At 47.1% G+C, this 14,684-nt stretch overlaps 1 protein-coding gene across 1 annotated transcript; it reads right to left on the minus strand.

Annotated features, from left to right (window-relative positions):
• Positions 1–43: 43 nt before the first annotated feature.
• LOC141742353 (transmembrane protein 178B-like) lies at positions 44–12,548 on the minus strand. The gene is made up of 4 exons (XM_074584377.1): positions 12,066–12,548; positions 4,775–4,888; positions 3,379–3,516; positions 44–1,720 (listed from the first exon to the last, which is right to left on the minus strand). Exons 1-4 carry the CDS (start codon positions 12,442–12,444, stop codon positions 1,476–1,478), a joined length of 876 nt encoding a protein of 291 aa, XP_074440478.1. The 5' UTR covers positions 12,445–12,548; the 3' UTR covers positions 44–1,475.
• Positions 12,549–14,684: the final 2,136 nt, after the last annotated feature.

Consider the following 14,684-nt stretch of genomic DNA (forward strand, 5'->3'; position numbering starts at 1 on the left):
TGCATCAGTCTGGTAATTAGAAAGAATTCAAGGTTTCATCGACTGAGCAAGTCTTTCAGTACTTTTAATGCCAGTTGAGAATTACAACTTCCATTTAAAAATTACACTTTTCATAAATACACTGACTTTAGCATTAAGTATCTTACATGCCACTGTATTGTATTTTAAATACAATGTAAACATCTCCAAATGCTGGCCATCTCATCTTTACCTGTGCAGTTTTTGGACACTTGGGAGAGGGGCGGGGATGTGAGGGAAGAAAGAATAGATGAATGAAAGAAAAACGCACCCCAAAGTACTTTGGCTGATGTTCCTGAGTTAGCCCTAGTACTTGCACTGGCTCCAAGGTTCCAGCTGGTTCCACTGCTCATTTTGGAGGGGAGCTCGTTCCAGCGCACCGTGCGTGTTCTTGACGCGCTGTGCTCCGGGGGCATTTGACATTAGAAAGGGGTGAGTGGTGAAGTGAGCAGAAGCCACACATTCCTGAGGAAAATACATCGCGGTTCCTTTGGACATTAATATTAGAGGGGGGGCCTGTACATCTTCTGCTATTTTAGCAGTACTGCTATTTGAGCTTGGGGAGAATTACTCATCTCCTTTCACAGAACAGGAGTTGCGCCCACAAGTTAGTTGGGAGGTGAAAGTTGATCCCTGCAGCTCAAACTACGACATACTTTCAGAAATATACCCTGGCCTCTAGCAGAATAGTTATAAGCTGCGTGTTGCATACATCTCCCCGTTAAAACAAGGGTATGTTAGTAGCCAAACGAGTAACCTTACTGTGTAAGAAGCTGAGGAAAACTTTCCGCTCATTTCCTAAAGCCAGTAAGAGTTTTTTATAGAGTCTTGCTGCTCAGTTACAGCCGGCTCCTCTTGGAAACAGCTTTAGTAGTGAGTAAATAGCTGATACCACAGCATGAAATAGCACAGATTTCTGATTTAAATGAATTAATACTAAGAATGGGCTAATTCTTTGGCCTAAACCTCAGCTTAGATCAAGGTTCTTTTGGGAAATGATGGCCTGAGCCAACACTAGACACGCCTGTTGCAAAAGTGTTCAAGCCAACTTCATGTAGCTCCTTGCCCTAATTTGGGTCTGAATTACACAGACCTGCAGCAATAGAGTTGGTGCGTAAACATCCCTTACAACTGGACAATAACAGGACCATGGAGGTACAGTTCAAAAAACAGCACAAAAAAAGACACAGCCTTGGACTTAATCCCTTGTAAACAGAAGAAAAATCAAAAGAACTGTCCCCCTTAAACCATCGATGAGCAAATCGCCAATAATTCAAACCTGGAGTTACTTGCAATGTCTGTGTCCGCGACTGGAGGCTGCAGCAGCATCCCACAGGCTGGTATTTCCACAGCTGTGGTGCTGCTCTCCACACGCTGACATGCCGCCTCTTCCTGGTGTTAACCCACCGCTCTGCCCAGGCTGCGCTTCCCAGAGTCTCTCCTCGCTCTCTCCGAGGTCACACAGCCCCATTTTCTTGTCTGGGTTTTTGTACGGATGCCCGAGAAGTGTTGAGTGACGGGGCCAACGTGCAGAGGAACCCAGCCAGCAGGGTGAGGCCCAGGCCTCCCCAGGCACAGAACATGGACCAGCCATAGCCATGACTGATGTCCTCTGGCAGCCCATAGACGTAGCGAGGATAGCGAGATAACTCAAAATTGATCCCAGCTACGCATGTGCAGAGTGAGATGATGCAGCATGTACCTGCAGGAGAAAAGCAAGAGGGTTCTACACTGCCCTCAAAAAGGTTAATTATGCTCTGCTTTTTTCCCCTAGGTATTTTCAAAGTCATGAATTTTCAAAATCAAGAATTGCTTCTCTTTTTTTTTTTTTGTAGTCCTAACAGTCATTCTTACACAGCGGGGGGGGGAAGGCAAAAATATGTAGGCCTACAGGTTAAATCACTTCACAACTACCCAATGTTGCTTTAGCTCCCTCTGTTGCTATTTTGAATTCAGTCACGAATAGCTTATCATGCTTCGATTCTCCTGAGACTTTATTTATTCCCACAGACAAAAGTCATCAGGTTGTGGACAGTACTTGGGCAGCCTCACCCATGAAAGGTAAATAGCTGCAGTAAGGTAAAGGTAAGTGGAAGGTAAAAAGTGCAGCACTGCTTGGTTTCTACTGGGGACATCCAGACTCCTGCCACCTGGAGCTTAGACCTGTAGAACATGCCCAGGTTTTTTTGTCATCTGCTACACATTCAAAATAGAACAAAAAAGCTGAAGAAACTTATGACACAAGGCACTCTGGTATAGCTAGAATAAGCTAGTACACTAGACTCGAGGTCAAGGTGGTTATTTTATTCTCTCCAGCTCTGGATCTGTGTCTAAATATGAATGGCAGCACTTACTGCTGACAGCATTCCCATCATGGTAAGTGCAGAAGCACTCACCGGGGACCCAGTCTACCTGTTCCACTTAGAATACTTCACTCTCTCTGCTATGCGATAAAGAACTAAAAGTGTTCCCAAAGGCAACTGCAGCAAAGCAGCAAATAAGCTGATCAAGGACAGCACAAGCCTGACTTCCAGCCTTCCCAGCATCACGCAATGTCAGCAGGGTACCTGTTTGTGCAGCTCCCCAAAAACAGTCCTTGAGAAGGCTCGCTTCTAGGCTAGCAGCTCTGGCTTTTAATTAGTGGCTCGTTTTTCATACTTGTAAGTTGCCTCTTTACTGCTTGCAATTTAAGAGACTCTCCATCCTCGGAGCATCTCAGTAGCCCACCTTTTTCGTCCATTTGTTGCTACTGTGCCCCTTTCAAATAAAGATGAAACACTGCCTGGTTTTGAGCTGAAAAAACAAAGTTCAGAAAAACCTTCGGCCATGCAGAAAGTCTGCTCCCAAACAGGAGGAACAGAGGTACCACGCCCGAGAAGCACTGAGCTTCATGTCCTTACCACACTGCCAATGTTCTCCAGGCTTGGCTGGGTTTGGGCTTCATTGTTACCCCAAGATGTGCACATCTTTGAGCAGCAGAAAGGTGGTGTACATGGATCTGTTTGTTTGCTTGTTAAGATTCCCTAGGGAGAACAGCTGAGCTGTCTGACAGGAGCCACAGGCACCACACACCTGGAGCAGGCAAGAGGTCTGTGCTCATCGGGCGCACGGTCCCTGTGGCTACACACCAGCTCTCTGGAGCAGAAGGTGTGTACATACAACAGGGTTCTACTCAGCTGCAAATACCCCTGCAAGCACAGGTCCTGCCCAGTGCTGGAAGCGGTAACTCCTCACTGTGCTGATGGTTTGCTGCACTAGGGGACTGCTGTTTGCTGTGGGATGACTTTACTTTTAAGAGCACCTCCCCAGCCAGCAATACTGACTGCGGTGACTTCAGGAGTAAAAGCAAAAGGCTCTCACCTCCCATTAGGAAGAGCAGCCCAGCCACATACTGCATGAGCTCCTGCTGTTTGCAGCAGCCCAGCACACCAATGATCCACCCAAACAGGATGATGGAGACTGCCATGCCAATGAAGCCAGCTGTCATCCTCCGCAGATCTGAGGAAAGAGAAAGGAGAAAAGCAAGAAAGAAGACATGACGATGGCGGCACCCAGACAGGACAGCCAGGGGAGAGTCCAGACAGATTTAAAATTGCTGGTTCTAAAGTTTATACTTCACCCATGAACTCCTCCTCCTGTAGCTTCTCTGAGGTAGACAGTTTGCCCGTTACACTGAGGGAACCCATCTAACTTGACTCCCTTCTGCTGGGCACTGTACAGCTAGAGAGCATTTCTGTCCTGATCAAGAGGAATACTCCCCAACATGGGACAGAAGCTGTGCGTTATGAATTCAGCAACGATTTGTAAATGTTAGTACTGCACGGGTTTGTTGTTGTTTTTTTTTTGTGGTGTGTTTCTTTGGGATGGAGTTTGTTGGGTGAGTCTGGGTGGTCTGCTGAAAATAGAAATAAAAGAAGCGAGAGGGGACGCTGAAGAGAAGTAAAGGACTAGTGCACAGAAGGCAGCTAGCATGAACTGAAAAGAGGAATAGTGGGAGGACAGAAGAAGACAGCAGACCAATACAATATGATGGGAACAACTCCAGTAACAAGCTCTAAAAGAAAAGCTGGGCACCAGTGATATGAACAGCACTTTGTCATCCGTAATACAAGTGCTGTTCTTGTTTCCTCCTTGTTCCGTCTCTAGCTGGATTTCCTCAGCACCGAGGCTCACGTGACAGGGGCTAGGCAGACTTATGTGAGACAACAGAACAAGAAAACAAACAGAGAGAGAAGCAGGAGCAGAAAAAAAAAACCTGATTAAATCATTCCCAGTGACAGGCTACTGGTCAGTCATCTGTGTGGGAAGGACTTGGGCACGAGGCAGCTTGTAGGCCAAGAGCTGGTAAGAGGAGGTTGCAAAGACAATCATCTGAGATGTTCCCTAAAAGAGCTGCGGGCCAGGGTCACTGGGGTGCACATAGGAAAACACAACAAGATCCATACAGACCATACAGTAATGCAGCACCTTTGCTGTAAGTCAGCTAGGAATTGTCTGTCCCCAAATCCAGAATATGATTCCACCTTGCAACACACATGCCTGTGCTCCTAAATTCAGTGCTTAAGCCCCCTTGAAAGCTCACATCCCCTTCCAATTATGCTCTCAGCTGCTCGTCCTTCCTCACTACCAAATATGTATTTATGCTTAGAGCCCAGTGCCGGCTAGCTGATTTAGAGCCCTCACTTGGCACTGCATTGAAGCATTCAGGAAGCCAAACTCTTATCAGCAGTCTTGCACGCTGCTTTGGGTTACTTACGGAGCGCGTGCCACTCATCCTGCCGGATGGTGTTTGTGATGTTGATGGGTAAGTTGCGAGGCAGCGAGCTGGAGGTGTAGTGGTACTTCACAGCAGTGCAGCGCTGAATAACTCCTGTAAAAAAAGAGACATCGGTGTGAAACAGCTTGAAACCCCAGTGCCTTGCAGTTGATGCTGAGTTGGCTGGGCCAGCAGAGGTACACAGGGGAGGGCTTAGTTCAGTACCAGAGCAAATGTAACCAGAAGAGCTGTTTACTTCAAAAGCTTTGGGGATTGGGAAGGGGAGAGAGCCTTGCTACAAAGAAACACCAGCAAAGAGGGAGCAAGGGGCTGACCCAGGCAGGCTCCAGAAAGGAACCGTTGAAGGTAAACAGTAACAACAGTCACCAAAAACAGCTGCAGAAGCTTCCAAGAGGAACGGATGCGGTATCTTTGGGGGTGGCTGAGTACAAACAGGACTGCTTTTCTCTAAGAAGACAGAGTTAAATCACTTTGAAAATTTTGAATGAATGCATGGGAGGAAAATTTTAATTCACTCCAGTAGTCATTGGCTCTGCTTTAATTTTGATGAACAATAGTACCCAAGAAGGCTTATTTTCATTATAAAGAAAAGTGTACCCCAGATACAAATGTGAACCTACCAGCATGCTCTTCTTGAAAGTGATTTTTTAATTTAGAAATCAACCATCAACAGAGAAGATACCAGGGGGTGAAGGGAGAGGAAGGTGCCTTGCCCTCCCTGTTATAAAGAAAGCTGGGGGCAGGGTGAGAGGAAGGAGAGAGAAGAGAAATGTGGAGGTGGGGTGGAAGAGAACAGCCAGAAAGGTAAAAGAACTAAATAGTACAAAAAGTTCTCCTTAAACAAGGGCTACAGGGTCATTACCGCTATTTGAATGCTGGGGCAGAAGAACCATCCAGAAACAATCAGTTGGCCCGTGAGCTAATTAAGCTGGTGAACAATCACTAGTGGGCAGCTGCAGACTCAGGGCTCAGCTTTACAAAAGACACTAGAAAATCCAGGAGAAAAAATGGGGTTTGTGCTGCTCCTGCAGCAATGGGAAGCATAGTTTTGTTCTCTAACAACGTTCACTGGGACTGTACTGACCTGGTTCCTGCACGGACCTGCAAAGAGGAAGCCCCTGCTGCACAACATCAGGAGCTGCACACGAGAGGCCCAGCCAGTTCCAGCCATCAGGCCAGGGAGGGAAAAGTGGTCTGAATTTCCCCACATTGACAAAACAGTGACGTTTATGACTGAGTGGAACAAGCAGACATGTAAACAACACGCTCCAAAAATCAAGGCTAGGGTTCCAAAAGCCTCTGAGCAGCAAACCATCTCAAGTGAGCCCCATCTTCGGCTGTGCTTCCCACCACCCCTTCCCCTGCTGCGGTTCCCTGCCACCTCCCCGGACACCACAGGGCGCCGGCAGCGACACACCCCTACACTGAGTTGCTGCCCTTCACCTTCAGCCGTTCGCCCTCACCCTGCGGAGCAGCGCGTCCTCTTTGCCGGTATTTCAGAACAAATCTGTAAATGCTGCCTGAGCAAATGGATCAGCAAGACAGCCCAGTAACAGAGGGTGCCAGTTCATTTGCAAAAGTTCTGTAAACATCTGAATTGAGCGCTTAGGCCATATACGGCACATCACAGTATCTAATTAAATTTCACCTATAACTGTTGACTGAATTCATTTTCAATACTGATATGATTTACATGTGTTGTTGAGAAATATGTCTATGGTACAAACTAACGATATCAGATTTTAGATTATAACACACTGGATTCATTAAAAGTAAGATCTATACACTTATCTATTCTGATTCTAAGAGTACTATATATGAAGCAGTATTTTATACAAGAGCAAGGTTTACTACTTTTATAGCTCATTAAAGAAAAATCAAAGACTAGAGACGTACATCCCTTATGATCAAAGCTATGGACTCCTCAGCTAAAATGTCACTGAGAAAATCTTTGCTCTGAATTATTACAAGAGTTTACATGTAGACTAAAAGTAAAACCTCTCCACCTTCTTATACAAATTGGCTTATTTAGAAGTTTTCAAACATCAATTCATTCAACCTCTGGTTTAAAAACTTTATTCCTAACCCTTTCTTCCCCAGAATTCAAAGTGCTAATTTTATGTGGGTAGCACATAAAATTATATTAGAACAGCAAGTTTGCAAAACTAAGAGCTCAGGAGTTAGCGAATTTTAGGGCTTATGCTCAGCGCTGACCTCTAATCCATGGGCTTGGTGTCAGCCTTTGATTACAGCATCACAAGCCGTTTTTCCAATAAGATTCCCATGTCTTTTTTCCAATAAGATTCCCAAGGCTGGACCCGCCCTGGTGTGAGCCACCATAAGCAAAACAAAGGAAGCCTCTCCCTGTAGGTCTGCTAGAAAAGATGAAATATGTAGGCAAGAGAGTCAGGGGATTAGGGAAGCAGCAAGGGTGATCTCTCACCTGAATACCTACCTACTGTCCCCCAGAAAATTATAGCATGCACCCAGGCAATCCTCAGTAGCCAGATTTTGCATCTGCAGCCACTAGTTCATGCTTCCCGTTTTCTGAGTGAATCTCTAAGTCTAATTTGCAGAGACGCTACGCACTCAAATAGAGTCAGGTACTCCATGGGGCTGCATTTAGAGTGATATAACACCTTGTCCTGCACTCAAATATAGCCAGGTACTCCATGGGGCTGCATTTAGATGATATAACACCTCGTTCTCTAAGTACGCAAGATAAAAAAAAAAAGAAAAAAAGAAAATCAGGTTTGCAGTCTCAAAGTTATTGCAAAGTCAAAGGTATTTCAAAGATACTCTAATAAGTCCTTTGTCCCAAGCTCTTACATACCTTAAATCACAGTCTATAAAATAGGGACAGCATCGTGCCCTCCATTTCAAAAACCTGCTAGGAAAGTGATTTCCCTTTTGTTTATAACATGCTCACATGAGCACCCTAAGAAAGCCTGCCAAAATGAAAAACTTTGCCTTCAGGCAAGGGCTTGAATAGAATGGAGTCATGTGGTGAGCAAGTAACTGAGCCTTGTCTTTTTTGGCACACAATTTGAGAGCACAGGACAGAAGGGGGCAGGTGCTCGTGTCCCTAACTTACCATAAAGCACATGTACAAGGAAAAGGTTACACAGACAGCCTGATTCTAGCATTTCTTAGGACATTAAAAGAACACTATGAAAGTTGCACTGCATGTACGATTTTCTTGATTAAAAAATAAACATAAGAAGCATTGAACTGCGTCCAGCAGTGTCACATTGACACTTTCATGGCTGAGCTACAACACTGTTTCTCATACCTTGTCCTCAAGGTGTCTTTTTTTTTTTTTTCCCCCTCAGGATTGCAACTGCAGAGAGGTTCTTCTCCCATACCCTCTCACAACCCTTGGGACGCTACTTATGGGTGTCCCTGGATGAGTCCTTTCTCATGATTGAACATGAAGGCTGGGAAAGCTCAGAGGACACTGGCTAGAAAGAATTCCTGGACCTCCAGATACCCAGGGAGAGCACAGGCCCCTTGTCCCTGGGCCGCCAGACACCCGGAAACATAGACCCAGGCCAGCTGTGACACATTCAGTTTGTAATCCTGGGCTCAGCACACCGCGACTTTCTCTCAGTTTAGTTCTCATCTCTCTCTTACTTTGAAATGTGTGAGTTTTCTTCTGTACGCTGCCTATGTGCCAGCGTTATGAGGAGGAAAAGGAGGGGTTCTCATTTTCAGCTCTGCTACCTGGCCCAGTTCTATCTTAGAGCAGTTTGGCTCTAAGACAAACTTTGATAGCTGGGAGAGACCCTCTCCTCACCATGAGCAAGGCCAGGAAGCAGCCGTGGGCAGTTAACTCTGAGCTACCACATGAGGTCTGGCCCTCCCCTCCCTTATGCTCCAGGACCAAGTGGCCACTGAAATCTCCCTGGCCTATTCCTACCATTTCTGCCCAGGCTATGAGATCACTCTGACCACATCGCCGCCCAAAGGCCACTAAATCTCGTCAATCAACTTTCCTTTGAAACACCATGATAACTTCTACAGATCATATTTACTGACAGATCGTACTTATCAACAGCCATGACTACAAAGATTGAGTTTATTAACTATGTGGCTGTTACAGATCCTCTACAGACCTCACAGTCATTCCTGTAACTCTTTTAATTTATCATCAGTTGGAAAGGACAGGAAGGACAGGCACCAGGACTAAGCAGTTTTCTCTCAAGGACCTCATTACTGCCACAAACTGTTACGTTCCTCTGCTTAAGCATCCAGTGGTTCTTCTCACTTTCTCAGCTACATCATGGTACTAAGAAGTCACTTCTGCCCAGTATATATGAGACATACCTGTCCCACACAGAGTCTTTTCAGAGCAGGCTTGAAAAGCAATAAAATCCCCAGTTTATGAACAGTAATGAACCTTATCTTTTTTAATTTCTTCAATTTGCTGGTGTTAAAATGCATGTTGTTCAAATGAACCCACCAAGTTATACAAAGCAGCCTATTAGAATGGATCTTTCCTAATTAATCATTTTCTCCTGTCACCACTTTGTAAGCAACACTTTTTTTTCACATGAATAGGGAAGACCTCTAAACAGCATATAATAAATCCCTGCAAGATCTCACTAGTTAAGAACTCTCCATGCAAAAGGTTTTTGTAGCAGCACCAGTGACGCAGTGTGTCAGCCACACAGCACAGGCTCTGCAAGCTGAGGTACAGTGCTCAAGTTCTTACACTCGTGGAGTCCCTCCCTACGCACACACAGATCCTCAGTTTCCCCACCAAGTGTTTCAGTTCTTTGGCGGCTATCTTTTACCAATTGCTTATCCCCATTTTCCCCACTTGGTTTGTGTGTTATTTCTTCTTTTGCCTTCTTAGTCGCGTTTGTAAATTATTTTTTTTTAATTTTTTTTTCCCCACAGTGACAAAATAGCGATTTTGCATTTTAAGAAAAATCCCACACATCGTTTCCCTCTTACATTTAAACATTTCCCACCTCTCAGTTTTGTGCTACATTTTTTGACTCCTGCTTTTTCCTTTTATATATTTTACATTTTTTTAAAAATATATATTTTAGATACATAAATGGATGCATGTGTATGCATCATCAGCTAAAATGCTCAAGTATGAAAGTTTCCAGAGAACTGCGTTGTATTAATAGTAGATAAATACAGGACTAGAAATCCATGGAATTATCTAAATGGATAAGGGTACTTATGGACTTCGTCATTTATTCAGAATTCAGGAGAGACCCAGAAAGAAAATAAACCTTATTCTAGAGGTACTAGAAAAGAGAGCATAAACCCAAACTAAAATAACCATCAGACTGTCACACACACAAAAAAAAAAAAAAAATCTACTCCTTTATCACTAAAAGCCTATAAAAATTTCTAGTTTAAGGAACATCAGGAATATAAGAAGGCATCACACATCACGAAAGAGCTAGCTGAAAACTTACTGCAAATTGAGGAGAAAGTAGGGCTTTCAAAAGTGCACAGTAGTGATCTTCAGCTCACACTAAGAAAAAAATGCCCGTTTTTTGCTTTTTGGAAGCCCCAGATCTAGTATCGTGCTCGAGAGAACAGCTCAGCCACAGCCACACCTGACCATCAGCCGGAAAAGGCTGCTTAATCACAGTTGTCAGAGAAAAGACAGACACAGCAGGAACAAGGGAAGGCTGCTAGTAAAGCAGGTCAGGGGAAGGGATAAGAAAAGACTCATATCTATTTAAAGATCTGACTCTACAAGAACCATTATTAATAATTTCCCTCTATAAGATAACGCATAAATCTTTACAGAAGCAACTGCAAACCTAATAGGCAAAGAATATGAGGGAACCAAGCCTTGTAGGGAAAAGCAAGGTCTTTTATTAGAAGAGATGAAGAAAAAAAGAAAGTAGAAGGAAAATCTTTTGGATTTAGAGTCCCTCCAGTTTTACACGTCAGACCCTGGGGAAGATCATTCATCCCCCCGTAACGCCCTTGTGCATGCAGAATGCAGACTCTAGCCTCTCTGTCTGATCATTGTAGTGTTGGGAAAGTACCTCAGAAACACAAGTATTGAGGACCAAACTAGTATTCTTCCCATCCCTTCCCCCAGCCTTTGCTAATCTCAAGGGGAGCTGAAAGCATTTGGCTTGATGTGAAGCAAAGAAATAGATAAATATTTTACATGACAGGCACAATTAATAGAAAGAAATTAATGAGCTTCCTCTTAGTGAAATTAGATCAACATGGAAATAAAAATGAAAATGCATAAAATGGATCCTAGGAGATTAAATAGAGAGGGAAACTAATCACACAGCACTAGACTTTCTAAAAGTAAGAGTCACTGCTGTGCATTGAAAAGAATGGACAAAAACGAGCTGAGCTTCACAGTGCCAGTCTATCCATCCTCTGCTGTGCAGGACTGGCGTCACAGTTGGAAGCCACACTGAAGAACTGCTCCCACCTTCTTAAGATAGCATTTCCATTTTTTGCCTCAATGGAAGCACTTCTCCTAACTCCTACTCTCCCTGTGCTAATATGCACCTGCTGGAACAATAAGTCCTGTTATTTATCATTAACCATACATGGCATTTCTTATTCCAAGCTTGTTTTATATGTAATTTATTTTGACTTAATGGATCAGTCCACTACGTTATTTGTACCATCCAGTCCATGAATTTTACTCATACTTCGTGAACTGCTTGGCTTTGTACCACGTGCCACAATAGCAGAAGATCCACAGCTTTCTCTTCTATCACCCCTGGAGCCCTGAGTGACATCTGCCACCATGAAGGCCTGGCAATCCACTGCAGCAACGAGAACTCCCCCACGCTCCAACAGGAACAACAGGTCCCTTTCCCCCTGCTGCAAACATCACAGAGCTATAAGCAATACTGTACACTTCTCAGTGCCCAATAACAAGAAGGAGCGAGGGTTAGGAGAATGCCCACCGAGCCCTTGCTCGAGTGTCAGGCCCTGCACCGGGCTGCAGAAGAGGCTCTGCGAGGATGCGGTCCCACCCAGCACCGCAGCATTTTAAGCAGACAGAGAGGCATACAAGACCCCGGGATCGGGTGGGGGCCACGCTCGCCGCTCTTGCACGCCAGGGGACACCCGCAGCCACGGTGGCCGTGCGGGGCTGCCCCCGCGTCCTCCCGCCGGCCTGTTCACGCCGCAGCCGCGGCCCCGCCCGCGGCCCCGGCCGGGCCGCTCCAGCAGCCGCGCTCAGCACCACGGACAGCGGCGGGGCCGGGGCCGCCCGCATCCCCCGCCGCCGCGCCCGCACCCCGCGCCGCCGCCGCACCTTTCCGTATGAGCTCCTCGCTGTCCGGCTCGTAGCCCGCGCGGTGGCAGCGCCTCCAGAGCCCCGAGACGGTGGAGTTGAAGCGGCGGCCGCAGTGCGAGTCCAGAGCGGCGGCGGCGGCGGCCGGGGCGGGGGCCGGGGGCCGCCCGGGCAGCAGGGCCCGGGGGGGCCGGGCGCGGAGCGGCAGGTGCGAGCTGGGCGCCGACATGGAGCCGGGCGGGTCGTTGCGCTTGTGGCCAAAGCCGCGGCAGCGCTCACGATGCCGCCGCGCGTCCGTCTCGTACCAGGAGTCGGTGCCGATGGCCACGGCCAGGAGGGCGAGGGCGGCGGCGGCCAGGAGCAGCCCGGAGCCGCTCAGCGCCTGAGCCGCGGCCGCCATCTTACCGCGCCGGGGGCGGCAGGGGCGGGCGCTTCCCCTGCAGCCCGGCTGGGGGCCTCCGCCCGCCGCACCGCCCCCGGAAGGGAAACGGGGCCAGCGCCCCCCGGCACCGGGTACCGGTCCGATATCGGTCTTGCACCGGTGCAGCCCCCGGGGCACCCAAGGCCCGATCTCAAGGGGGTTCCGGGGCCGCTTGCCGCCCCCCGCCACAGCGCCCGGCGAGGGGCGGGCTCCTGCTCCGCGGCACGAGGCCCGCGCGCGGGACAACGGCCACGCTAACGGCCAGCAACGGCCGGGCCGCGCGCGAGCGGCGGCTGCCAGGGGATGAACGGGGCTCCCGACCGTTCCCCCGGGGGCTCCTCTCGCCTCCCGCTCGCCCCTCCGGCGCCCCTGCTGCCCGCCGGGCCGGACGGCGGAAGGGCAGAGAGCCGTCCTGCTAACCCCGAGGTGCCGCGGAATCAAGCATTTTTTAAAATGCGGATGAAATACAACCACCACCAGCTGCAGCATTTGACGGTGCTTTGATTAAGATTTCTCCTCAGCCCTTCATTGTCAGTTAATGGGAAATAAGGCCTGAAGAGCTGCAAAATGTCAATCTATTTTATGCAATGAGAAGCAGGCTAAATCCAAGCCATTAGTTAAATGCAACATTTCCAAGGGCACAAAATCCCTTTTGATCCTGCGTGTTCTATGGGACTTGCTCCTCCAGCTGCAGCACTATCAGTCCCCAAAGGCAGTTGTCAGGGGACTGACTTTTCAATTCTGGCCTCCAGATAAGATGATCTAGTGATATGGAAAGTCTAAATTACAAATCTAATGTCCACATTTAAAATCCTTAGCTTTGTTTGTTACAAGTACTTTAAATTGTTTCCTAGGCACAACCGGTCAACTGTAGGAGATGCAGATCCTTCCCCCCACCACCACCTTGTCACTTCTTGCTCTCTCAGCAACATGGAGCACAAGCTAAATGCCCCCCCCAGCACTGCTCCCAGGGACCCTGCCCAGAACAGAGCGCTGCTGCTCTCCCCCAGAGCACTATGCCTGGTAGAAACATGCAGCAACCACAGATAAAGCTTGTTTTAACCACATTTCAGCATGATCCTCTTCATCAGTTTGCACTGGACAGATGGGATTACCATCCATGCAGCTGCACATTAGTGCCTTCAAGGCACACAAATTGAAAGGGCTGCTGTCAAAAGAATTTTCTTACACATTGCGGCTAAATTAAGTCTTCCACATCAAGAATGAAAAGAAAAATTAAATACAAGGACTGCTCATGGAAAAATTCTTCAATTGTAACAGTGCTTTCCTGGAAAGCTCCAAATATTCATGTTTCCCAAATCTGCAATCTTATTATGTCATCCTACGCTCTACATCAGTTCCTCAGGCTATAGTTTCAGAAGACAGGGGCTTCAGCAAGACCATCACCTTAGAAAGTTCCCGTGTATGAGGCTCCTTCCACTTGTTCTCCCCTCTGGGCTACTGCAATTGTGTCAGAGCCACTCTTTGTGGAGCCTGTGAACCAGGCAATTGATTAATCCATGTTATTTTTGATTAGGCAGAAAGGGATGGGGGAGGGAGGCTCACAGCACAGCCCCAGAGGCAGAGGTACCAGCACAGCCAAAGAACGCAGCATTCCAAAATGTAGATTGCTGACAAAGTCCCCAGACCATGAAATCATGCCCTTGATGACCTACCTGCCTTCGTCTTCTTCCAGGGTTATGGTTTTCCCTTCTTCTTAAAGAAGACTCGTAAGAACCAAGAGCAATGTGCTACCACCACTCAGTATTTATAGGTTGAAAATCTTTCAAATGAAGAGGGGGATAAACATGCTCTGAACCTGTGTTTTTGAAGGGTAGAGAAAATCCTTCTAGTCCTTTCTGGGCAATTCTTACATACGACGTTTGATGAGTGTGCCTTTGTCCCAAATGGCAGGTAACCAGCTTCATCTTATCTGATCCCAGACAGGCCTCGAGTTTTTTAGATTAAAAAATAACTGATCGCAACAAAGTATGGTTGCAAAACTCTCTGGATAGTCAGTTACCATGCAAGCTCTTCCCTCAAAGAGGAGCAACTCATTTGGTGATGCTTTCCCGGGAACCCAGACCAGCAGCCAAGAATTATGATCAGACCACAGCGTTCCTGGCCCACACTGCAGCAGGAAGAGGGAACTGGTGTAGAATCTTTTCTTTCAATTGTGAAAGTCTGAGAAGTAGAAAGGAGGAACAAGACAGAGCCCA

Source organism: Larus michahellis, chromosome 4 (assembly GCF_964199755.1).
Source record: "Larus michahellis chromosome 4, bLarMic1.1, whole genome shotgun sequence".
Classification (NCBI taxonomy): domain Eukaryota; kingdom Metazoa; phylum Chordata; class Aves; order Charadriiformes; family Laridae; genus Larus; species Larus michahellis.

Excerpts from the sequence above, each read along its gene's own strand:
- LOC141742353 (XM_074584377.1), bottom strand. The coding sequence starts at position 12,444 with ATGGCGGCCGCGGCTCAGGCGCTGAGCGGCTCCGGGCTGCTCCTGGCC. Across the intron at positions 4,889-12,065 it reads CGAGGAGCTCATACGGAAAG|GAGTTATTCAGCGCTGCACT; the intron begins GTGCGGCGGCGG and ends CTTTTTTTACAG. Across the intron at positions 1,721-3,378 it reads GCTGCTCTTCCTAATGGGAG|GTACATGCTGCATCATCTCA; the intron begins GTGAGAGCCTTT and ends TTTCTCCTGCAG.